The 27,567-nt window shown below is 39.1% G+C and overlaps 1 protein-coding gene across 10 annotated transcripts in view; it reads right to left on the bottom strand.

Annotated features, from left to right (window-relative positions):
- Positions 1-26,533, bottom strand: part of RBMS3 (RNA binding motif single stranded interacting protein 3) — a 692,098-nt gene extending 665,565 nt beyond the window's left edge. For 2 of the 10 annotated variants that reach the window (XM_034662112.1, XM_034662107.1), the window contains exon 1: positions 25,734-26,530. In XM_034662112.1, coding sequence (XP_034518003.1) covers positions 25,734-25,808 — 75 coding nt within the window. In that variant the 5' untranslated portion in view covers positions 25,809-26,530. The other 8 variants (XM_034662106.1, XM_034662111.1, XM_034662110.1 and 5 more) reach the window with 6 other exon arrangements.
- Positions 26,534-27,567: the final 1,034 nt, after the last annotated feature.

Below are 27,567 nucleotides of genomic sequence, written 5' to 3'. Positions count from 1 at the left end.
GATTATAATATTCTTCTACCCCATAGATGGCGTGCTCCTCTGTTCTCCAGAAATCCCAAAACCAAAGACAGCCACTTGTTTAGCACACTACATGGGTTTTCTTACCTGTCCGGCTCAGGCTTCAAGTTTGCACCGAACAACATCACAGTCCCAAGGAATCACAAATAATGCACTGAGTCGCCTAAATCCTCTTGGGTTTCCCTGCTCGTTCCCAGCACCATCCTGACGTCCAGAAAACTCCTCTCCCAATATAGGCCACTACCATCCTAGCATGAGAAGCATGTAGGACCTACTTTATAAATAGAGAATCACATTGCCAAACCAGCTATAAAGTTAGTCAAAATATGACTAACATAATAATAACTGCTTATACATGATACAAAAATATTTACGTTGAAGAGAGCTTGACCTTCCTCCAATCCTCCCCTTCTGATTTCCTCAGATAAAGCACAATGCATTGATTAGTTCTCTGACTAGCTGTGGAAAAGATACTAATGCAGCTGGGGCATCTGGTAAGGGTAAGGGAGTGAAGATAGAAAGGAGCAGATGTTTCAAGGCTGTCTGTCTGATGAATGAAATGGAAAGAGAGACAGCAGAACTAGCAGGCATTTTAAACAGGGTCTACAAATGCAACTGTGAATATATCTTTTTTCAGTGAGTTTACTGATAGTTCTGTGTGGGGTTTTTTTCCCCTTCATTTAACAAATTAAACCAAAATACAGCTTTTTGCCTTTTCCCCTTGACTATGTACTATACAGGAAACAAAATGAATAAGACTCAATAAAGGACAGGAGAAAGAGATTAATGTAATCTTTGAAACTATAATTCTAGGAAGTAGGACGTGAGTAGGTTGTGGAAGATGAAGATGGGGCAGGAAGGTCTGAGAGAGAGTCCAAACGAAGGGGGCAGTACAAGCAAGGTCAAGCAGATAGAGCCTCAAGTGGATCAGTTGAACGAAGACTCTACATTCTCTGGAAGTAACAAATGCTTCTTTCTTCTGTATACATGTCCATCACGTAGCTCTGATTATGGCAGAAATGTGGAAGGAAGGGAGGGAAAAATCTGACCTTCTGCTGTATTTCCCCATAATACTAAATATCAATTCTTTGTCTTATTATTACTCAATATTTTAAAACACTTACTCTGTAGGAGTTAGGGTCCCACAGTTGCAAGTAACAGTAGTTGAATCTTTTTAACCAAAGCAAAAACATCTTACTATCCAAGCCAAGACAAATGAAGAAACAAGCATCTGAGAAGGTAGGAACCAGAGAAGCTCTGGGAATCTAAGCTGAAGGAACTAATAGACTGTCTTTTTAAAATGCTAAATGGATAAATCATGATCCATCTTCTTAGGAAAGATCATATACTTTTCTTAGAGTGGCTTAAGAATCTACCTGGTGTCCAGGCAACTTGCTTCTTAATAAGCAACTGAACCAAAACCATACCCAATAGGAGATTAGTTTTCCAATAACAACACTGGGGTGCAATTATGAATGCAGGGGAGAATGGATGCTGGACTGGCAAAATCAGATACCCACACCATGCAAATTTCAAAACAGCTCTCAGCAGGTCTAAGGGAAGAGACAGGAAATAAGTGTCAAACGATAGATGGACATGGGAGAGTATCCACACATGTGTGTGTCATGGCTGCTTTGTGTGTCTTTAAACAACTGATGAATGCTCTCTGGTTGGCAGAGGTTCATGCTCCCTTCTGTCCTCTCTTGACTACTGAGCTCTAGTGGGACCCAAACTCTGGATCTCTGCATGTTACTATTTTGATAAATTTCTTCAGATGTTTGTTTTTTGTTTTTTAATGAAGAGCAAACATTCCCCCAAACAATTTCTTTTGAAAAACCACTTTATTTAAAGAGAATATAGGTAATTCATTGCAGGTACCATCAATCCAGTTTTGGCGGAATGGAAATTCAGAAACAGCTTTAAGGATCAACGATGAGCACACTGTTTGATCTCATGCTCAGCTAAACCGATGGTGCCTCCTGTAAAACTATGAGGATGGCAGCTCGCAATTATCAACGTCCTCCTGGCTAAGAAAAGTGGGTGAAGCTGGCCAATGTATGTGAGGCATTGGTATATTATCGTTATCCAAGACAAAGGAACCATGATCCTGGCATATGATCTGCCACAGGAACTGGGGGAACACAGCCAGAGACAAAAATAATCCTGAGAGGCAGCTTGGCACTCACTCAACAAATATTTATTGAGTACCTACTATGTGCCAACCATTGTTCTGGGCTCTGGGGATACAGCAGAGAACAAGATAGACCAGATCACGTTCTTATACAGTTACACTCTAATAGAGAAGGCAGATAGTAAACAAAGATGAAAGTAAACAAACAAACAAAAGAATGTCCAGTGATGATAAGAGCTGTGTGCATTGCAGGGAATTAAAATATGGTGAAGCAATGGGGCTTCACAGGGGGCTGCTTCTAAACTGAGGGCCAGTGAAAATATTTAAGCTAGGATCTGAAAAATAAAAAGAGACCATTCATGCTAAGATTGGACAGGATGGGGGGGGGGTCAAGGCAAAGACAACAGCTCTTGCCAAAGTCTTGGCAAGTTGGAACAACAGAAAGAAGTCCATTGTGGCTGGAATAGGAGAGGTGAGAGGGAGAGTGGTAGGAGATGAGGTCATAGCATTGGGCAGGGGCCAGGTGGGCGGTGTGTAGTCAGGGCAGTTTGTAAAGGGTGAGCTCAGATGACGTGTCAAGAAGCAGTTACTGAGGACGTGCATTAGGATGGTGGAGAAAACAAAAAGACAGACAAGTCAGTGAAGAGGCAGATGTGGGAATCTGAAGAGCGAGATAAGGGAAGGTCCAGGTCACTGGGCTGTAGCAAAAGATTAGATTTCAGTTAGGAGGAAGAGAATGGATATGAACATTGCTGGGGATCCAGAACCTTACCATGAAACAGCAGAGAGCACCCGGAGACCAGTAATGTCGGGCAGGGTAACCGACTCATTAGTGAGCCGGGGTAAAGGGTGAGTTCTACAAAGACTTGGGAGCAACACAGCTGCATAGAGGGGGCCATGTGGGGAGTGCCAGGGCATTGCCAGTACTCATGAGCAGATTTCCACAACTCGTACTTGGGTAAGTAATTTGTTTCTGGGATCTTCCAAGTAGTGAGGCTAGAGCTGTCATAGCCCTCTTTCATTATTCAAGATTGGGGTAGGCCTCTGTCTGCAGGATTGTGATCTCAGAGGCTCTGACTGCAAAAAGCTGAGAAAGGCAGAGACAGAGCTAAAAAACGTGGAGTCCAGTTATATTCTCCCAGGAGTTTTTTTTTTTTTTTTTAAAGATTTTATTGATTTATTTGACAGAGATAGAGACAGTCAGTGAGAGAGGGAACACAAGCAGGGGGAGTGGGAGAGTAAGAAGCAGGCTCCCAGCAGAGGAGCCTGACGTGGGGCTCGATCCCGGAACGCCGGGATCACGCCGAGCCGAAGGCAGACGCTTAACCACTGTGCCACCCAGGCGCCCCTCCCAGTAGTTTTTTTTAAAGTTTTTTAAAATTTTAATTCCAGTACAGTTAACATACAGTACTATATTAGTTTCAGTGTACAATAGAGTGATTGAATGATTCAACACATAACTCAGTGCCTATCCAGATAAGTGTACTCCTTAATCCCCATCACCCATTTCACCCATCCCCTCGTCCACCTTCCCTCTGGTAACCATTGGTTTGTTTTAAATCCATCTTTGCTTAGAGTTTTCCCACTCATTCTAAATATCAGTTTAATTTACAATATACTCCTTAAGAATAACGACTAAAACTCAAGTATATACCAAGTACCATATATTGGACAAATTGTATATATTTTCCTAACCCTTACAACCAACTCTTTTAAAGAAGAAAGAACTGAAATCCAAAAATGATAGTGAATCGTTAGAATCAAGTTTTCATGATCACTTTTTCCCATTATATCAGACAACACATAAAAGCAAACAAATATTAAGAGTTCCTTATGAAAAGGAAAAAAAAAAGATTCCCCTTTTTTAATTAATGAATATCTGAATGTATGTTTTTTTTATTTTTTGAGGTTTTTAAAAAAGATTTTATTTATTTATTCATGGGAGACAGACAGAGAGAGAGGCAGAGGGAGAGGGAGAAGCAGACTCCCTGAGAAGTAAGGAGCACGATGCGGAACTCAATCCCAGGACCCTGGGATCATGACCTGAGCCGAAGAAGGATGCCTAACCGACTGAGCCACCCAGGCACCCAGAAGGAATGTTTTCATATGTATGGACCCTGTGCAATTGGCCCACAATCCACTCAACCTTATTTGGGGCTCTGATATATATTTTCCTTCTGATATGCTCTTAAGAATGTATTCATGTCGGGGCGCCTGGGTGGCACAGCAGTTAAGCGTCTGCCTTCAGCTCAGGGCTTGATCCTGGTGTTAAGGGATCAAGCCCCACATCAGGCTCCTCCACTATGAGCCTGCTTCTTCCTCTCCCATTCCCCCTGCTTGTGTTCCCTCTCTCGCTGGCTGTCTCTATCTCTGTGGAATAAATAAATAAAATCTTTAAAAAAAAAAAAAAGAATGTATTCATGTCAACAGGATTTATTCTTTGAGGTTTTTATCACAAGGTGTCATCCTGTGCTACAAAGGTTAAAAAGAGAAATTCAATGAAAGGGAAGTTCACTTTTAAAGTTAAGCAAAACAGACAGGTTTTATAATGCAGATATACATGTCTTAAATTGAACTAAGAAAGGGTTCTAGAGGTTAAGGTTTGATGGATTCTCACTCTAACATTAGCACCTGAACCCAGTGCCAAGCAACACACTTCAGACTAAGACCACAAAGGAGAAATACCCCACCAGGCTGTGAAATATTTCTGAACAGTGAACCTAGCCTTTTGAATCATGTCAATTGCCAGGTTCAAGAGACAGTCTGATTCCAATGGAAGGTTAACGGCCTCAACTTCACAATGAAAGGTCTGGCCCTGATGACTTCAAAGTTCCTTTCAGTTTTATAAAATTCTCTACTTCTGTTTCCTAGTGAATGAACAAATGAACAGCAGTTAAGGTGCTCAGAAAAGCAGATGAGTCTCCATTTAGGCAGGACTGTTGGCTGTTTAGAGGACCCACCATCGGACGGTTGTGGCAGATTTATGGCGGCCCATGGTTGTTCCCCTGGCTCTGCAGATTCAAGAACTGGGCTTTCTCAACACACAGTGAGATGATCAGAATCCTGGAGAGAGACTCAGCCTAAATCAATTCACATGAGGCTGATGTATAAATAAGAAGGCTATCCAGAGACAACAGATATCTTATGATTACCATATTCACGATTTTTTTTTTAAAGATTATATTTATTTATTTGACAGAGATAGACACAGCCAGCGAGAGAGGGAACACAAGCAGGGGGAGTGGGAGAGGAAGAAGCAGGCTCATAGCGGAGGAGCCTGATGTGGGGCTCGATCCCATAACTCCAGGATCACGCCCTGAGCCGAAGGCAGACACTTAACCGCTGTGCCACCCAGGCGCCCCTCACGTTTTACAGAAATAAAAACACAAAAAGTTTGCTAATAAAATACAATTTAAAAACTGGGAAACAGACAGAAAAAGGATTCCCCAGACCAGTATGAAGCATGAGGAAGCACCCCAATCACATAGCAGAGAAGGCTTCTCTACTGGCAACAACGTTTGGTTTTCAGGCTTCAAAGTTCCTCTCCCTTGGACACAGCAGCTCACATCTGACTCTTTCTCTCTCTCTCTCTCCCTCTTTCTCTTTCTTTCTTTCTTTTTTTCTTTCTTTCTGCACACTCTTTCTTTAGATCACTTGAAGAATCAAGGATTAAACTAGATATTCATATACCCAGGAATATATTGTTTTATAGCACATACTATTAAAATCAGTTAATTCTCAGTGCCCCAAAGCAAAAAAAATTTTCTTTTTGCCAAGATCCTGGGACAATGCACTCTGCTGCCCTTGAGGTCTCTTCACAACACTATCATGAAAGTCTCAGGCTTGTATCAAGAGGGGTAAGCCACAAAAACAATTTTAATTATTTAAATTACAGGCAAATTAAATTCTGAATAAATGGCTATGCAGTGGATCGCAATAATCGGAAGAAGCCTCTATCACTAAGTGTCAGTAGTACTTGGTGATGTAGTTGGATGTGTCTTTGTGAAAAGAGGCTAATGGTAAATGAAAACAGCCTTCAAAGTCATGTTTCCTAGGACAGTGTGATTCAGTCTGTGGTTTGTAGACAGGCAGCAGTACTAGCATCCCTCTGGATATCGTAAGAGTTATTTCTTGGGCCCCAGCCCAAACCTTTTCAGTCAGAACCTCAAAAAAACAAAAACCAAAATATAAAGCAGTGCCTTAACAAGAACCAGTTGAGAATCTAAAATACAACTCAAGAAAGAAATCCCATATAAAATAATCAATTGGTCAAACAAAAAAAGAAAAAAAAAGAAAAGAAATCACAGAAACGAGCACACAAACAAATGAAACATATCTACCTGCCTCATTCTATCTAAATAAAACTCCTCAGGGAAGCCTGGGTGGCTCAGTCGATTAAGCGTCTACCTTCGGCTCAGATCACGATCCCAGGGTCCTGGGATCGAGCCCGGCATTGGGCTCCTTGTTCAGCAGGGAGCCTGCTTCTCCTTCTCCCTCTGCCTGCCACTCCCCCTCCTTGTGCTCTCTCTCTCTCAAATAAATAAATAAAATCTTAAAAAAAAAAAAAAACATATAACTCTTCAAAAACGGGTCCACCAAATCATCACTGGGGCAAAATAGGAAGTACACGGCACAGGACAATTGCATGTAAGGATAAAATTGCACCTGGAAAAGAAAAGTTCAGACTTTAAGATAGGTTAAGTTTCTTCAAGCCCAGTTCTCTAACCTCTCTGAGGTTTGTCACACAAATACTCTTGCTAGTAACTAATTCTTTTCTTGGCGTTTGAAAGACCCACATTACACTGAGGACAATCTTAAACCATAAGTAAAGAAACACATGGCACAGATAGGATGGGAGAATACAGCTCTCTCAGTCAACCCTGCCAACACTTCTGCTTGTCCTTACTCTACGTGACCTCATCCACACTTACCATTTCAAATGTCACCTCCATGTAGATGATAACTTAAATCTCTCTTTTTGCCATTGGATTCAGATCTTGCTTTAGTTCTCTGTCTCCTTCCCTAAAGCACATCTTCATGTAGGTGTCCCATTATCACCTCAAAATTACCATGGTTGAAACAAGCTCATTATCTTTACCATCAGACGATTCTCAGGCATATTTCTCCAGTCTTACTGGCCTTTCTCTGGTCCTTGATGTTCTGTGTTTCCTATCTATGCCTACTCTGGTTTAGCTCAACTTCCTAAATGTAACCTTTCTGCTCCACTGCATCTTGCAAAATGCTGGTAATCAGTTCAAAGCATTCCTTTCTCCTGTATGTTACTTCTCTCTCAATTAAGCTGCTTTCAATGGCTTTTTTCAAATAACTGCTCAAGATTCTCACTTGTTTGCTTGGCTTCCTCTTAATTTGTTATTATTTCTTGGAAACAACTTCCAATGTTAATTACTTGTAATGATCATCAGTTCAGATTCAAAAGCATTTAATAAGGACTGTAACTCCAAAAACCCAGACAAAACCTTTCCTTTGTTTTTCCAGGAACAAATAAACAGAGACATAAGCATACACATGATCTTAAAGATAGGTTTGGAACCATATTACAATACGTTTTATACCTTGTTTTAAAATCTAACAATATGTCATTTCCTCTAGTCAATATATCCCTATTTATTGATTCCATGGCTGCCTAGTGGTTCTTTTGAAAGATACAACATCACTTATTGAATGCACTCCCACTGATGGACATTTAGATTGCTTACAGTCTTCTCTATTAAAAGCAGTGCAGCAACAAGCACTTTTGTGCACATTTATTTTAACCTTAGCCAATATTTCTGGAACTGGATCTGCTCTACAACAGGACATGTACATATTTAAAGCATTTGATACATTATCTCAAATTGAGGATTAAAATCTCCTTATCTGTTAATATTCCCCGGATTATGACCAGTGTGTGGGAGTGGCTATCTCCCTATACCTCAGTCTACCCTAGTCATTAGGAAATACTTAACTTTAAAAAAAAAAAAACCTAGCTGGTAATAATATCTCGTTGTAATTTTAGTCTTCATTTCTTTGATCATCAGTGACATGCTTTTGATTGCTCGATAGCCACTTCTATTTCTTCACTTATACATTTTTGTCCCTTTTATTATTGGAGTGCTTTCCTTTTCTCTTTTTGTTCCTATTGAATAAGTATTAGGAGCATATTTTATATCTAAAGTATTAAACCTTTGCAATAGTATGCTGAAAGCCTTTTTTTTTTTTGCAAGAGTTTTTATATGCTTGTTATTGTACATTATGGTAGGGTTTTGCTTGTTGAAGATCTATAAATATTTCTCTGGTCAACATGCAGGAATTTCCTAAAAACAATGAAGAATTTTAAATCTATCATTGTTTTCACTTGCGGTTTATACCTTTCCTGAAACCATTCCCTGTACAAAGATTACATAATTATTCACTTTTTTTTTTTCTTTCCTGCCCTCCTTAAAGCTGTTCAGCAATTGCTACACTCTGGCTGTCCAAACTGCTCCCTCTCTAACTTTGTTACAGCTAGTCTGTTTTCTCTTCTCCTGTCTCCCCGCAGTTCCAACAGCACACCTATGTTAGGTTTCTATCTTATTCTAGCAGGAATACCCTCCCATCCTTCCTCAGCTTTACCCACTATGCCAAATGTCCAACTCCTTTGCCTACCTCAAGACTGACCCAATACTCTCTTCCTTTGTGGCTCTTCTTGCCCAAACAGCCTTCATCCTTTTCTCTTCACTTCAAGTCAATGTGACACAATTTAGCATTTAAGGACTCCCTCTGTGTGTTGTGACTCCTGTCTAATTTGTTTAAAATTACCAACTTCTGAAGAGCAAGAATAACACCATAACCCCCTTCTGTCTTGTCCAAACCACCCGATACAGTGCCGACCTAAGGAAGAACTCCAGGAACATGCACTAAGTGATATATTTTATTTCACATTCTGAAATTCCAGGTTCTAAATCCCTTCTTGATGGCTATAGGAGATGAAATAAATGAACACAGTGCTGGACTGCAAGATATTGTAATTCAACGGTGCACAAACACTGAAAAATCATATTTCCCTCTTTCCCAAAACTCCTTCAGATGAAAAATATACAAAAGTATAGGAGAAGGTGGATGTACTCAGTCACCTGGTTTTTTGGTTGAGTCCATGTTGACATGAAAGTAACCATATGAATAAGTAAGAAGCAAGCCAATACTTCACAGAAAAAAAAAAAAAAGCCAAACACCTTGAGGAGAATTTCACCTTTATATTTTTTCCTAGTTTCATGTCAGTATCTTTGGAATTAAAAGGGAAATATTATTTTGAAATTAAAAAGTAAAAAATAAAAATAGAAGAGAAACACAGATAAGGATGGAGGAGGGTTGCATTACACGTTCCTGAACAGTATAAAGTCAATTAAAGGACATTTAGAGAGTGAGGCCATCCATTCTTTACTCAGTAAATATTGACTAGCACTGACTATGTGCAAGTCAATATTGTAGGACCAGAAGGCAACACAGAGAAGACACAGACAAGGATTCTTTTCTCTGGTAGCTAGTGGGATATATAGAAAGGAGGGGGAAAAATGGTCAAGTGTCCAAAGAGCATCTATCAGTGTTATTAAAGTTTAGGATATGGTATGACAACTCCCATGTAGCTAACTGATATTTACTGAGCACCTACTATGTGCCAGGCAAGGATTGAGGGTCACACAGCTTGAAGACCTTTGAGATGGCCTTGGGTTTTTGAGCATGAAGAGCTTGGTGAGGGTAGCTATTATAGTTGGAAGAAGATTAACAAAAGAGGTCAGATTGAAGTTTAGTAATGCTACATGTGAATAAGTTTGAAAGATATTTGAAAACTCAATGTCAGCTGGAGAAACTAAAACAAAACTCTATCCTTTCATTCCCCCAATGAATAGTCTTGAAAATTATCTAGTTAGAACTCAATACCACACCCAGAGCCAATGCTGGCCTCACTGAAAGCATTTTTAAACATGAGGTTTAGCTCTAGGGAAGCAAGAGCTGACACTCTATAAGTTGGCTGTAAGAAAATAACACCCCATTCCCTCTTCTAATTTAGTTACTTTAGGGGACAAAAGGCATCCTGGGAACTTAAATGAGGAAAGCGCAAGTATTGTGAAATACGGCAATGTAAAAACCAGACAATTCCCCAATAGATTCATCTCAGACTGCAGGGTGAGTTTTCTATGGAGCGCTGAGACAGACTTGCATTGCTTTCCAAAATAAAACAACAATAAAAAAAGAAAAATTCATGTAAGAAGTATGAGAAATATTGAAAGTGGATCTCTCTACATGATTTCAATCCAGCTGATTGCAGAGATGGATGCCAGAGGAACATAATGGAAGTGCAAAGAAATGTTTCAATGAATAGCATTGATCGGAGCTATCACAAGGATTCATACTCCATTATACTCATGCATCAAGTCAATTCTAGGCCTTTCAGTCACCCTCTCCTTACCATTATCACTAATAACAATCTCTTGGAGTTAATGGCTCTTATTTATATTTTATCATCTTTGTAATATGTTAATATATTGGCATTCTTTACAGAACACTGAAACACATTACTACTAGTCTATATTGATCATCAAGACATCTTATCAAATAACTAACTATTCCTGTGATGGGAAGCATATTTCAGGAAACTGAAATATGAAAAAAAGTAAGGGAACCCTGGGGAGATGGCATTAAAGCAAGTTCTAGAACAGAAGCACTGGGCCTTCCAGAACCATGCTTAGCACACTGAGTCTTTTCACCTAACCGAAGTGCTGTTGTCATTTCTGATTATTAAATTCCTTTTCCAGACTTTGTTAAAATGCTTCTACTTGCACTAAATCTATATGAAGTATGGTACACTGTTGATTTTTAAGCATGGATGAAAAATGGTGAGATTTCTAGTTGTAAAATGGGAAAATGCTAAATTGGCCCTAGTATATTGAACTAAACTCCCTATCCCACCTCACATACATCAAAGTAAAAGAAAAAAAATCATCCTGGCAGGTTCAGGTTTAGGAAAACTCCCCAAGTTTCCAAAGTAGCATATGAAACTTGACCATCGAACTTTGAAAGGTGTGATTAGTCACTGCAAAATGTGAGTATGGGAGAGAAAATTAAGTGTTACTGGAAATATGTGTCCTTGGTCTAAATTTTTTTGTAGGAAGAACAAACCATTGGAGCTTTATGTTCTACTGTCTTCTAGACAGGTTTTAGTAAATAGTTCTAGATAAAGCCAGCATAATATCTTCTATAGGTAAACGTTTGCTTTATTCTTTATTTTGCCATATTTTGGCAAAATTAAAATTAGATTAAAATTGATATTAGAAGTAAAAAACAAGACAAATACAGGGGAAAATAAAATAAAATCAGATTTCACCTAGGTTCATTAGATTTTCCACAGTCACTTTTCCAGCTCAATGAATATACCATGGCATTTCCCCTATGGTCAAGTAACACCAAACAAGTTCAACAGATAAGGGGTATCACAAAATACAGTTTGCAGCATTCGCAAGATAATAATGTAAAAAGAAAAATCCTGATGCCCAAACCCTTGGGACAAAATATTTGCTCTAGGATAAAAATGCCTCAGTGGGATTCCAATCAGTTGGGAAGATCTGGGCTGCTGGAAGCTCTCCTTGCCTGCTGTTGCTCCTTCCACTCGGAATATGAGGCGGCAGACAAAGGAAATCAACCTGAAACAGTGCAGCCCACATAAAATGGCTGACTAGCACGGAAATGGTAGCACTGCTGACCCCAAGCACCTGTTGGGATCCCAGTAATGGTGTCACAAAGAAAAGAAGACATTTCTGCTTCTGCCAAATGTGAGATGCTCCCTTTGAGCTCAAACCTCAGCCAGGAAGTTCATCTTCTCACCAAAAGGAGCAGACCATGACCCTTATCACCAAAACACAAAGGGGCAGGCCAATCCTGCAGGATGTAGAGTCTTGAGTTTAGGAATCCAAGCATAGAGGTCAAGCCTTGTGTGAGAGGAAACTCGTCAAGGCATTTTTCAGTGTTTAAAGAAAGTGTTTAAAGGGAATAAGACCTGCTCAGAAAATCATTCATTCTATCTTATATTTAAATGAGTACCTTGTACATATACTGCAGCATTATTCATAATGGCAAAACAGTGGCAAAAAGAAAGTAATGCCTATCAATGGCTATCACCTGCATAGTATGTGGTACAAACGCACTAGGAAAAATTACCCTGAAAATAAAAAAGATGTGTGTCTAATGACTTGGTGAAAATGTCACAAGTATGCTTTTCATTGAGAAAAGGAGTAAAATAACCCATACAGTATGATCTCATATACCATAGATCTGACTGTATGTTTGCACAGACATAAAGAATGCTATAGAAGGACACGCATGATTTTATTATTTATATTGACTATATCTGAGAGTTCTGACAGAACGGTGTGTTATCCTGAAGGAGATTACTAATATTCTTTATACGTCTTGAATTGTTTACTAGATGCAATGAGTAGGATTACCTTGCGATAGAAAAATTTACTAAGTGTTGGGGACTTACATATATAGAAACTATATTTTGTGAAAATGGTATAATAAGAACCTTGATGCAAAAAAAGAACATGATAGAGGGAAAAAAATGCAGAACAAACACAAGAGAATCAGTGCAACTCGGAAAAATCAAGAGGCGTCCAAACCAAAAACACAGTTTGTTCCCTTAGCCACAACTAGGTTACTGTTTTCATACATTCCTTGGTGAGAAAGGCTTTGAAGTTTACATCAGAATCCTATCTTGTACCATCTATCATTACTTTAGACATGTCTTTATACCTGCTTAGGTAATTGTATATGGAAGGTGAATAGACTTCTCTTTCCGAAATAGAAAGATTCTTGCCTGATCTTCAAAGGGGTCTTTTCAAACTTTGAGTTAAAAAAAAAAAAATCCACGTCAGTATTGCTGTGGACCATTACGTGGCATGGGTAGATGCTCTACGGCTAATAGACTCAAGACCCTCTGGTGAGCAAAGCAGACAAAGGGAAGGAACTAACGCTCAACGCGGCTCCCAGCTCCGTACGCGAAGTTCACCTCCTGATATGTCTAACTCCCTGCCAACCCAAGAAAGGAAGCCGCATATACAAGCTGATATTTTTGGCAATTGCTCAGGAATGGCCTCTCTCATTCCCTCCAAACCACCATCACTACCATTTAGTCCTGACCTACTTGCTTACTCTCATCCCCAAGCTCCAAATACTGGCTACTTAGACTGTCTTTGAAATCCACTCTGCCCCTCCCTGAGTTGGCACATATCCTGATGCTCTTGCCAGCATCTTGGAATGCAAGGCTGTGGTAGTTTTGCTTTGCTTTGCTGGTTTTTTTTTTTTTTCCTTTTTCTTCTCTCCCCTCCCCTCTCCTTCTTTTTTTTCTCCTTTTCTGATCTTTTTCTGTTGCTGTTTCTGACTTAGCTCACCTCTGCCATCATAGCGTGTCCCATTAGCTAGTGAAATAAACCAACTCCAGCCAACAGTCCTAGGCCACCTAGCCCAGTGGCCTCCATGTTTCGGGGGGAAAGATGAGGCAGGGAGAGATTGCACCAATCTGTATATATTAAGAAAGATAACTTTAATAAGACTTACTTCTGGCATACAAAACGCCCTTTGACATAAAGCACCACAGAGATGAAGACGTTAAGCAAGTCTGATATTAAAAAAAAAAAAAAATCACTGCTTTCCAAAAAATATATAGTAAAAACACAAGAAGGAAATAAATAAAATAAAAGATCACTGCTTTCAGCAAAGGACTAATGCATGAGACAGAGAACAACACAGATTAATGCATTCTGAAAACCTTTCCTTACTCAGTCTGCATCAGGCTCTCTATTGGACACTGCAAGACACTCATAGATGAAGACCCCACGGTCCTAGTCCACAAGGGATTCGCAGACAAATTCGGACACAAATATGATCCTGAGGAGTAAAGGTGTGCCCAAAAAGCCAACAATATATTTATGGCAAAGCACAAAAAGAAGAAAGTCAAAACCCAATCTCACTCTACCTTAGAAACAAATGGGGGAAAACAACAATAAAGATAAGAGGGGACTGGAAACTAAGAGAACAAGAAGGGGGATACAGAAGTTTAGGACCTAAAAGCAAGGAGGCAAAGAAGGCAAATCCATAGCTGAAAACTTGAGGATGGGAGCAGTGTGCAGTCAAGGGCAAGTGCAGTGAAAGCTGTGGTACAGAAAGAAAAGAGTTAGTCCCCCAGGAAGGACAACGTGGGAAAAGCTGGGAGACGTAAACGATTTAATGTACATGTGAGGTCACTTCGGACAGCCATCCTAAATGGAATAACGATGGGGAAGTGAGGAAGATGAACTTGGCAGAAAAGATGGACCATGACTAACAATAATAGCTAACCTTTCTTGGACCTCTATTGACCTAAATTCTTCAAGGACCATGCTGAAATCCAGACTCTCTTTTCACCAGGACCCACCCTCGAACGTACGTATGTCCTGGGAGTCCAGGGCACGGAAGCACGATTGCACACACATCCTCAATTCAGCTGCTCCGTGGATCCCTGGGCACATTCATGGCTTGCAAACAGCATGGCTTTCTGGTGGGCACTTTGCATTATACAATTCTCATGCCAATATAAGTTTGCTGGTTTTATTATGGTATGCTATTGCTTTCCCCCTTTCAAAGCCAGATCCTTTCTACATTGAACAATATAGCTTCACTCATGATTATATTTTTAAGCATGTTATGGGTTTTATATGAACATTTTATATATAGAAATTCCAAAATATGTGTTAAAATTTGATTCCAAAATCTTTCTGAAAAACACTCCTGTTTCTAATCAAAAGCATCAATAAAGCTTTTATCCAGATTCTCCCTGAGAACTACTGATGGGAAGTCCGAACAAATAAAACAAGTGCTGGAGGTTACTAAGTGCCTCAACACGTGAAAAACCCCAGCAAGGCGCTAAGTTTGTCCTCACAAGCATTGATTTCTTTTTTTCCACAAGACACCAAAAGCCTCAACTATATGACTCCTCCATATCAAATTCTATATTCACATTAAAGTTTTCCCCAAAGATGGTTCTTCAATTTGTAAATTATATTTTCCTTGCTATATAGCTCTTACTGTTTGCCTTTTTAAAAGGACAACACATGGCCAAATTCCAGAAATCTGAAAAGTGGAATAAGATCTTGGCCTTTCTATTTTCAGTTTCTTCTTCTCTTTGTTTCATCTTTATTGGTGCATCTCATAAATCATTTGTTAAATTACAATTGTAGAATTGCCATTTTTTTTCCTACCATGCCATCAACAGCCTCATCACTAAAAACTTGAAGATCATTAGAATTTCTGCTGTATAAACAATTGTTATGAAATTATTTGAGAAAAAATTAGAATTAATTGATCAATAAGATTTTTCTAAAAGATGCTACCAAAAACAGGGGAAAGAGAATAGGTATCTAACTTGATATATTATCAATATATCTCAGATCATGGGAAAATACTACACTTTTGAAAGAAAGGGAAATTGTTACTTACCCTATTTCAGTGAGACTTGCCTTTTTTTTTTTTTTTTTTTACCAACTAGCAGGAAAAAAAAAAAAAAAAGACCTGGAGAGAACAGGTGTATGTCACCTTGAAACCACTTCGCCCTCTTCATATTCCCCTTGGTCACTTAGACTCGGCGAAAATCATAACCACTGAAATAATCCTTAAAGTTTCTGGAAGTGTGTGAGTGTGTTACGTGTGAGAGAGATAAATCAAAGCTGATTCATTGAATCTGCTGATGAAATTCAGTGAGATCTGGCTAGAGAGCTGGGAAGAAAAATTGAGTAATTAGGTAGAGAATCAAAACATTGGGTGATTATGAGAATTCTCCCTGGAAGATTGGGGGAGGGAATGAATTTTTAGGTACAAGTGTATGCGTGAAGTTGGAGAAAGGGGAAAAAAATGCAAAACAAAAACCTCCTTCTTAAGATTCAGTTGGGAGGAAATGATGATGCCCTGAGCCTGGGATCTTGATTGTCTTGTATCACTGGGACAAGAATGAATATGAAGAAAGCCCTCACATGAGGCTCAGGGCTAGAGAAGCAGTATCTTCAGGGTGCTCAATACCTGGGCAAGTAATGGTAGATGTGGTCAGAGTGTGCATACGTGTACATACATGTGTTCTTTAAGAGGCATATGGATTCAAGAGAAGTCATTCTAAGTGAACAACCATGGACACTGAGGAACAGGAAGAGGTGGCAGTTTTAATACATGCAACAAACCCAGGACCCAATTTACAGACAGAAGAATTTAGAAAGATTATGCCATCAAGTACATATCATGCCATTGCTTGCCTCCTGACTACGCCCCTAAGCTGGAAGCCGAGGAAAACACCTGTTACATTCAAGCTCTTTTTTCTTTCCAATTGGTAAACAATTCCACCAATTGCACAAAGAAAAAATTCTGTGAGCCTGGTACCCAGATCTGGACCTCTCAGTTGCTCTTGCTGCCAAAGGTCAATCCAATGTGTCTGCTTTTGACATATTTTAGCCAAAGAATGTTAATGACATTTTCCAAAACGCTGTGCTGTTCCACCAAGCATCCCGCCCGGGAAATTTGGGATTACTAAAATACAGAGGTATCTTAAATGCCAAAAGGCCACAATAGGTAGAGATATGGCCAGCTTTTCAGGCTTTCTGACCACTTTAGGGACTCACAAAAACACTGACAAGATGAAAAAAAAATGTATTTTCTCCAAACTAAAAAGAAAACAGTGAAACCAAAAGTGATAAACATTTGTTTTCATATCAACAAAACATTACTCACTGTCAACTATTCATTGTTCTACTTAGTCCCTTGATAATCTTTGTACCTCAAGAAACTGTGTACCTTAGAATTTTTTCACGTTGCAAGAACACCCCCGTATGCAAGATGATGGCCCAAAATTCATAGACACAGATAAATAAATTTACTTGCACTCAAAGAGTTTTGGCAGCAAAATTATAAAAGATCTTTAGACATTTTATTGCAAAAAATTCTAATTTGATGTGCAATATGAATGCATTTTAATATCTTTGTTAGCTTGTGGAATGGGGGCTTCCAAGACTGTCCAGAAAACATGGAGGTTTTTAATATGACCCTTCACTTCTCCCATTGTTAAAGGAAGTCACTAAACTTGTAGAGAAATTCTTCCATGTTCATTGACCTATCCCCTCTGATTTTTTTTTTCCTTATCTTTTTCCAGCTTATTAACAAAGTTAAACACAAGAACAAGAATAAGCAATGAAGGGAAAACTTGCCATTGTTAACATGAAGTCTAGTTGTCCTAACAGATAAATAATAAAGTTTAAAGCAGTGGTTAATTTTTTTTTAGAATAAATTTTAAAAAGAACAGCAGAATTTTATTCTTTTTCAGAATTCCCTGCCTTAAATTGAAACACAACATCCTTACTTCTAATGGTTCAGTCTGAATTGATATGCACAACAATGGACAAGAAGAGGCCTAGAGGCCAAAAGCCAAGACCAAGGGTAATTCAGGAGCTGTCAGAACCCTCTAAGGGGCTAGCACCAAGTCAAACAACAAAAAATTGTGTGTGTGTGTGTGTGTGTGTGTGTGTGTGTGTTTTATCTCTTTAGGAGAAATTAAACATCATAAGTATGTCATATGGTTTTTTGTATGATACACTAGAAACCGATCTCTGAAATTTTATTCCAAGCTTTGTACCCAACCCTTCAAATACTTCACCTACTCGAAACTACTTGGGAGCTAAAAGTATATTTGCTTGAATGTTAAGTTACCTTAGCATAAATTATAGTCAGGGTGCCACCATCCAATTTGTGTGAGTGATAAGTTTTAAAAGGGGCAACATGAGAGTTTACAGACATCGATAATAGCTTCAAATATGACTCACATGTGTAAGGAAAGCTTTTAAGGTATCTTAACCAGTTCCAGAAACCCAGACAGTTAGCATTCTGTTTTCCATTTCCGTTTTCATTAAATCGTCGTCAATCAACAATTTGACTAAGATAAATAGACAGCAGTACACGAGATAAAAATAGGAAGACTTCTCAAAAATCCTCCTGAAATTCTACGTGCGATCCATATTCAGCTTGAAAACTCTCAGTTAAGAATGGAATAACCGAAGAGTCTAGCATATGGAGTGTGATGTATACCAATTTCTGAACCCTACAACATAATGGTAGGAAAGCTAATTCTGAAACAAATTAAAAATCAGTACCTAAAACAATTACTACCAATATTTAGAATAGGAAGATTTATTTTTCTTCCATTGTCTCTTACTTTCCACACCATAGGACAGGACATTATCAGGGCTGCCTTGACTATATATGTAGTCAAGTCTATATTTTTTATCTGGCTATCATTCACAAAAACAAAATTCAAGGTTCCACATACTTCATTAATTCAGCTAACAGGAGCTTTTGGGGGGATAAGAAGGGTATCTAGCGAGAAAAAGAGGGAAAGATAATGGTCTTGTTTATGTGTCCTGGAGAAGTTATTGTCTTCCTCCTATTATTCCATATACTATAATTACTATAGTATCCCTTCTCCATGTTTTAAAGGCTACTATTCAGAAATTTAGGGATTTGAAGGATTTGCAAAGTCCAGGCAAAATAGTATTTCATCTATCACTTGTCATCCCCATACTGACACTAGCTCCTAGTTTCATTCACCAAACTAGTGTTGCCAGGGCCTTAATGAGGCAATCCTTCTGCCTTCATCACCCCACTGGTTAGGCCAAACACATGTCTTACCATTCCATTCTTATACCACCTGCAGAGAGGAAGTTAAACGAAGAAAAGTAAAGCATCACACTGTCACCATCAAGTCTTTGGATAAGCTCTAATTTTACCCAAAGGAGAAAACTTTAACCACAACAACAAAGCTGGCAATGACCATGATTAAATGATGCCTGTCATTCCTTCCCACCCCTGGGAACTGCTCTCCACCCACTCCCAGGTGATGGATGTGTTTCTCTTGGTGCACTGGGTTTAGATGTGGCAAAGGAAGCAGACAGCTAAATTCATCAAATCACCAGAGTCGGCAAGGCAGCATTTGATCTGCTCTGGAGAAAGCGATGGGGACCTGAACAAAAACTCATCGATGGCACAAAACCAAAGTCATCTCCCAGTCCCATGAATACATCAAAGCAGGCTCATTTATCTCAAAGTGAGAGTCATAAAGGCAAAGCCTAGAAGAGATCTTAGAGAACCTGACCTAGAAACCAATTCATTGACACACAAATCAGAGAATTCCCTCCCTCCAAAAAACAAAACAAAACAAAACAAAACCAGAATCCGTGTCTCAGCACTTATTATCCATATTCTTGAAACTTGTTATCTATTAGATGTCCATGTTCTGAATTACAAAACTTTATCCAGATATCTGATTCCGCATGGCATATACTTCCTGACCAATAAATCTACATGAAGAAAACCATTTAAAAGTGAATGAATTTGCTGCCTATACCAACATGAAAAACAAAACCAAACTGAATCCAACTTATCTCTGTCAACCCCTCTTTTTTTTTTTTTCCCAAATTGCTTTTCAGCGTCTGAAACCTGAAAACCAATGGCCACCTCTCTAGGCTTTTTCAAGGCCCTGAAAACAATGGCTTCCTACTAAATCTCATATTAGTATTAGTATTAGTATCCTATAGATTCATAATCTCAAGAAAACTCGAGATTATAGGCTTCAATGAGTATTTTTTTAAAAAACTTTGTAGTTTAATCATCCCATAAAAAACAGAAATCCCTTCACTATGACACCCTGCTGAAGAAATAGACCCACAAGTTGTGTCTCTTTGTACAGCTACGTACTTTTTAACACTGGCCACGAAGGAGCAATAGGCATACAAAACCAAATATCGTATTTTCAGATATCTTAAGAAAGAATCAGACTACCACCGATTTTGTTCTCCCTAAGTTACTGACCCTCATGACCTGTCACTCTTCTTGAGGGATAAATGGCCTGAAGATTTTCTTACAAGTGTTCCACAGATCAAAGTAGAAAAAAAAAAAGTTATGATTTCAAAGCAGAAATGAGAAATTCACTTTTCTTACTTGAATGTGTGCCGCGTGGGGTCATGATGATCCTTCCATTTGTATTGGTTTCGGGCCCTTCCGTAAATGTGTGTTTTCTAATTAAATGGCACTCTATATTTAAAATAAAAATTGGTCTTACATGTCCATCCCCATTTTCAGAAAGTGTATTTATCAATTACGTCCAAGATAGTTCAGCATTTTCCCCACTACTGAAAAAAACAGCAGCGCGTATCCTCAACGCAGGTATCACACGCATAAATACTCTGTTGCCCTCGCTCTCCCTCCAGTTTCATCTGCTCTCTTGCTGTGCAACAGCTATAGTATAAAAAAAGTCTATTCTCACATGCTTTTGATATGACACTATTTAATCACATACAGCTGTGGCTTATGAGACTGTTACAAAACACAATTTTAATGTAGTACTCGAAGCCAATTCTGGATAAACATCAACCATTTACTCTGAATAAGAAGTCCGACACTAAAAAGATTTTCTTTTAAAGGAAAAGACTGGTTTTCCTAGAATTTGGCCTGAGCATAATTGTGACTGAGCCCTCTCTCTGCCAAAAAGACTGATAATGTCAAAAAGGATTGTGTAAAATCATATTAGTGCAAAAATGAAGCTTTCCAGAATTCCTGGAGCCAGAAGGACCTGAGATGAACTTACATCCTCCTTCTCTTCTTTTGCTTCCCTCCGTGCAAATCACCCCTACCTCCAATCCTCGAATAGATTTAATGACTTCATAGAAATAATTTCAAGTTTTAATTCTATTGTTCTTTTCCCAAATTGAGAGAAAGCGAAAGGAAACTGCATTAGAAAGATACTGTGAGAACAAATTTACATGAGGTTTCCTTTGAATTTGGAATGATTCTGGAGGGAGGAAAAAAATGAACTTTTTACATATCTTCTCCTTTTAAGTAGGCACTAAACCTACTGCTGTGAAAACAATGTCTGCTTTATAGAAAAGACAATCCCAGTGATAACAAATAGTGGGGGGGAGTAAAGCAAACAAAACCACTAGAAAGGGAGAGTGGCCCCTTGTTACAATATTTCTCTTATTTAAAACCAATTAAAATTGTATGCATTCTAAAATGAGACAAACAAGATTTATCATGGTTTCATGCGATCATATGACCCCCCTGAAGCGAAAGAAATAGTTGAAGTTGTACCTAAAAGTTCTGTTGCTGGAAGATTTTTAGAAAACCAGTTTTGTATGTTTCAGCCTTTCAAAGGAAAACAGAACTTGGGAGTTTTCAAGGCTGTTTTAAAACTGGCAAGTTACCAACTCTGGCTATCAATGCAAATCTGAGGCAGGAAGTACTAAGGAAATTCTAAACTCATTCCCTCCCTCTGCAAGATTTTCTACATTTTCATGAGCAAGAAGTATGTTAAGGGGTTGTTCTCTTTTGTTTTTGAAGGATCTGTACATTCACATCTTTGGAAATATCCTTTGCCCCATAGGAGCCTCTCTCTTCCTCTGCCTACTCCTTAGTCCTTTGTGTTTCAAGTGTTTGCTCTTTCTATGGCACAATCAATTGGGCTCTAGCTAGACTTTGAGAGATGGGTGGCAGTCCAGGCTGCAGATGGTTGGAAACTCAGCCTGAAATCAGTGTGTAGTTGATGAATTTCTCCCTACACCTGACCCCGACTTCACACCAGGCTCTGAACACAATCTGAGTCTCCCCAGCCAAAAATACCCTGTTGGGTCCCATAGTCTGAATCCCTTTCTACAAGATCTTCAGGGCAAGCGGATGGCCAAAGAAGGGAAAGCAGGAGGCTGATGGGAAAGCAGCATGAGTAGAAACCACGCCGTGGATTGGTAGAAACATCGTGACCTGGTCAGGGTAAGGAAACGGAAGAAAGGACAAGCTTGCTGTGTGTGCTTGGATGAAATTTAAACTTTTTGGGAAGACTAAAGTTTTCCAAATATCACATATGAGAGTATCTATTTCTCAGCAGCAAAATATCAATCCATCAGGCTGTGACCATATTTTCCTTTCTAGCCTTCCTAGTGTGACTCAGTTGCTTTTCCAAGAAACTGTCCTCCACAAGGTACCTCAAATTCAGATTGAAATTCACCTTGGGTCTCACAATGCAATAGCAACAGGTTGGTTGCGTTGAATGGGCTGTCACAAAATTACTGAGAAATATTAGGTTACGACTCAATCAAACATCGTTATGGATATTATCATTAAGCAAATGAACGATTTTTGTGGTCCCTGTTCTCTAAAATTTGCTGATTATTCTGGGTGGCCTTCAAATACTAAATTCATTTAATTGAAGAGTTTTTTAATCCAGCTATGTCTCTTATGTAAATATTATAACATGTCACCAAGATTTCTTCTTTTCTGCTCAATCACAAACATTTCTTTTTGAAAGTGCTTCTTGTAATAGGGGAAAAAATTGCCCAAGAGCGAAAACCGACAAATGACAATTTTAATGCAGGGTTTTGGAGAGTAAGCATACTAGAACACTACAATCTAGCTACCATCGCTCACTGGGTTTTCATTTTACTTACATGTACATTTGTCTAATACAATATTTTAAGCATTCAGAAAATGATTCAAAGGGAGAAAAGCATAAATAACTTATTTCTAACTTCTTTTTCTTTTTAAGCAACAAAATTAATGGATTGGTTCTCATGTAATGGGAAACAAGAGGAGCAGAGAAGGCAGGGAAGTGTCCCAAGTTTTTCTAAAACTTTAATTGCATTTGAAGAAATGGAAACATTTCCATTTATTTAGAAATCCTACTTTCATTTTGTTTTATCATAAGAAAGTAGGAGCTGTATCTAACACCCATGTTTAGGTAGAAAGAGAAGGTTCAGTATTTTGTCCTTTCTGAATGTACACAATAATAAACCTTTCAGTTCTTTAAAAACCCCATAAAGATTTTTCACCCCAAACTAATGTCAGTAAGTGGCTTTTGTTGATTAGTTAAAAACACCTGAATTTGCAGGACAGCTTAAGTTGCGATGTCCCCAGAATATGACTTTTATTGCCAACCACAGGAACTCTATTTTTATCAACCATAAGTATTCTTTATATATCAGCATCATTTTAAATAGCTATGAGTTTAAAAAGGACTCTAACTATAAGCCAAGGCTAGGAGGACCATAGATTTTATGAATTCCACTGAGGCTTACTAAATAAACACGAGCAGCATATATTTCCTTCAAAATTAGTATAGATTATATTTTAAGATATAAGCAGAAAAGGAGCAAAAAAATGATACTGAAATAACCTAGTTGTTTTCATGCTACACTGGGTCATGATAGTACTTTCTTACATAGCATTCACGCTGTCAGAAAGTCCCCACATTTTAAAGTATGATTGACCCTCCTTCTTCCCATTCCCTGTGTGCCCGGGTTTCAAACCAGGGCACGTTTTCACATCTTCAGCTTTCAGGAATGTTATTAATGTCTGTCATTTCAGAGCCACTGTAACAGTATTCGACAACTTCACAGCACTGTCGAAATTTTACAACATAATAATCAATATGAACTACCACGACAGCCAAAGTAGCTGATCTTATATCCCCACCGCCCTGATCTGATGACCCAAATATCAGCTTCGGTCACCTAATGGGTCTAGCTTCTTTAAAAATGTTCCAGAAGTGGATGGCTTTGACTAGCTTGAAAGTAACAAGATCCAGATGCCGCCTGTCTACACAACACTAAACTACACAGGACCCCAAAACAGATTTGTTTTAAATTCCCTCTATATTTTTCAGGCTCTCCTCTTTTCCTTCAGCACTCCACTTTCTCTCTTTACCCCAATCCCACTCTCTCTCTCTCTCTCTCTCTCTCTCACACACACACATACACAAACACACTTCCCATCAGTGTAGCTCATACAGCATCCTGTCCTTAATAGAATGTGCAGGACATTATTTCCTGCTAGTAATAAGTTAAAAGAAATCTCAAGCAGGAAAGCAATTATTCCATTATTCCATTCATTTTTATGTAAAGTTTCCTCTCTGAATACACTTCATAGTAAAAAACAAGAACCAAAAAGAAAGCGTGAATTTTGAAACATTTGGAAAAATTTAGCCAAATGAGTAAAAGGGATGGAATGTCCGATATTTTTCATGGAACCCTTGGGTTTGTTGTTTTTGTTTCTTTGGGGGATGAGAAATGACTATAAATTTCCTCTTTTTAACTTGTCCTTGCTTTGCCATTTCCTTGAGGAAGGCAGGCAGCATTCTCGACCCAATCCCCCAAAGAGTTAAAACTCAAGGCACTGGAGCAGGAGGGCTGGTCTACTTAAGCAGCCGCACAAACTAAATGCTCACAAAGGCAAAAAGCAATGTGAGTCGACCTTGGAGGGGCAGGGCGAGTCACAGAGCGATTGAAAAAGAAAGGAAAAAAAGCAACAATTTTTAATATAATTCTGAAAGTCTGCTGCCTGGTCTGGTTTACAAATAGGCATTGTTTGATGAGACAGAATAAATAAGAGCTAACTACAGCATGAATTACCAAACACTAATCACAGCGACGAGTCCTGTGACAGCACAGATCACTCAGGCACGCCTTGTTCACTCTCGGCATATTTATTTATTAAGAAGACAGTGGAGTCTGGCTAATGTGATACAAAATAATATCATCTGTAAAGAAATACAAGCCATGCATTCAAAGTGGTAACTCTACCAACACCCCCCCCCATTAAGTCCAATTTAATTGACAAATTGGAGCAGCGATTTCACACCTGAGAGTCTTTCATGTCTGAACTGCAGGATAAAGTTCATGCTTGGCACTGCCCAATGCTTAGTTACGTGGGCTTGCCACTGGCCCCGTAATGATCATTTGAGCACACGCAGAAAGACTCAAGTATTTAACCAATTCATGCCCAATTATCATCAGTTACAGTTCATCCTGCTTCAAGACCCAGGCCTCCCCATGGCAGCCAGCACAGAAAAACGGAGCTTCTAAAAGTAAAGAACATCTATTGTAAAGCTCTAAAATTCAGTCTCTAGTGTCTCCATCATCCTCAATTAAAATAAAATATGTAAGGCAGATTTTTAAAAAAAAACACAAAAACACACCCAAACAAACTCTAAGGGACTTTAGTTAGCTGTACTCTACCTTCCCACACCCATCTTTCATTCTCTAGTCAGCGATTAAAAGTTTGAGTCGCCCCCACCCTGGTGTGTCCTCTCCAGTGGGGAAAAACCCTTTTAGAGCCACAAACAAAGAACAGCTCACCAGAAAAGCCCCTGAAATTGTATTCTTGTGCCTGATAATCACTGTTACGATCTCCTTTCTAACAACCCTGTCCATCTGCAAAGCACTTTACTACGGAACGTAGGAACATTTTTATGTTGCCAAATAACAACAAAGGAACACGAGCAAAACTATTATCTCTCCTAAAAGAGAAAACCACAATCCCAAGGCTTGCTTCTCAGAGTCTCCTCTGCCTCATTAACTCCATTGGTATGTTACTAATTTCAAAGAACCAGGAAGAGGTGATGGGGAAGGGGAGGTAAATAATAATTCACATGCCTGTCTGTTTCCCATCCCGAGTGCAGAAGGATACCACACTGCTTGCCAGACTGTGGGTTGAGCCATACCTTGGTTTGGAGATAGTGAGGATAGTAGTAAGTGTACTGGGGGTACATTTGTGGCTGATCCAGGCGTTTGCCCATGTAGCTGGAATCTTTATCTCCGAGGCAGGGAACTGGATGACAGGGTATAGTGCCCCAGGCCGAGCTTCCTCTTAAACCACTATTCCTGACAGTCCCGATGACTGATGAGGCTTCAGAGATCCCTCGTCTTCCACCACTCGCTAGTTCCAACACGGCAAGAATTTAAAAAGGAAACATACCAAAAAAAAAAAAAAAAGAAAAAAGAAAAAAGAAAAAAGAAAAAAGAAAAAAGAAAGAAAGAAAGAAAGAAAGAAAGAAAGAAAGAAAGAAAGAAAGAAAAAGAAAAGAGGAAGGGTATCGGTAGGAAAAAAAAACCAACAACAACACAGTCTCCCAGATCGTGCTTTCCTTCCCCAGCTGCTAGGGTCCACTTGGGATGAGGCAGTTTGTTCTCTACCAGGCTGTCTGTAGTGATGTCAATTGCCAGCGTTTGTAAAGAGAGAGAGAGAGAAAAAAAAAAAAAAAAATCAAAGTCCTTTTAGCACAACTCCGAATCCTTGCAGCTCAGCTTCCTGTCTCCTGTTTGTCTCTTTCCCCACCTTAAAGAAAAAGGAGAAAAAAAAAAGGAAGAAAGAAAGCAAGAGAAAGAAAGAAGAAACAGAAAAAAAAGGAAAAAAAAAGAAAGAAAAAGAAAGTGGAAAAGAAAAAGAAAAAAAAAAAAAAACCTTGCACAGCTTAGTTGCTGCTGTCTCCCTCCCCGAGTGACATGGTGTTCGGGGCTTGTCCTGTCCTTTCATTCACTTCCCCTCCTTCCAGCCGGTGGGTGGAACCGAGAGAGCCTCTCCAGGGAGCAGCGTACGCAGTCCAGAAGGCTGCAGTATTTCCTCCAAGAAAAAAAAAAAAAAAAAAAAAAAAAAAAAAAAGCCTGCTTCAACCCCTGCTGCAGGCAAAGTTCCGATTCCCTCTGCTGGCTATCTCGAATAGCAAAGCAATTTTTGCAGCAAAGCTGCTGCCGCTGGAACTGAACCCGGGGAACTCAGATGCGGGCAGTGGATTATTTCTTATCCTTCCCTCCATCTACCCCATCACAAGAGCTGCCTTCTTTTTTTTCTTGCCAAGTTGCAAGGTAAGCCACACTGCTAAACAAAACACAGAAGACCATGGGAGGAAGGAAGAGAGAGACAAAAATAAAAGCAGAGGGACAACCCTTGCTGGTTAAAATGGAAAAAGTGTGTCCCGGATGCTTTCAAAACCTGTTAACATACGAAAGCCAGATGAATCCAAGACCTGGTTCAGAAACTAACCTTATACTTCTCGGAGGACACAGAGGATGCTAAGTATTAAAGAAATTTGAGAGTCTCCTCCAGGACTACTATTAGCAAGCCATGCATCATCAGATCACAATGACCAACTTACCATAGCAGACACGATCATTCTTATCCTTACATCCATTTTGTAAGCATCAAAAGAGGAATCCCATTAGTTTTACAGGCGTCTTTATAAATAAAATCACAGGTTCTCTCACTGTCTATCTCTTTATGATTATTTTGATTCATGGATGTGTTAATCACTTTACTGATATCATCACCAAAAAGAAAAATCATAATTACTTGGCAGAGTTTTTCCCCACCAATAATAAGTAATATTCTGACATGTCTATCAGCTATTACATTATAATACAAATTGTTTCAGAGAAAATATATTTCCTTTAAGGGTCCCTTTTCAAGGCAGTCAAGGCTAAAATTAGACATGCCAGCTGTGTTTTGCTGAGCGCTCACGCATGCCCAAAGCGTGGGCAGACCAATATTGAGCGCCTCTC

This window comes from Ailuropoda melanoleuca, chromosome 6 (genome assembly GCF_002007445.2).
Source record: "Ailuropoda melanoleuca isolate Jingjing chromosome 6, ASM200744v2, whole genome shotgun sequence".
NCBI classification, from domain to species: Eukaryota; Metazoa; Chordata; class Mammalia; order Carnivora; family Ursidae; genus Ailuropoda; species Ailuropoda melanoleuca.
Note: the sequence above shows the minus strand (reverse complement) of the source record. Positions and strands in the feature narration are given on the sequence as shown.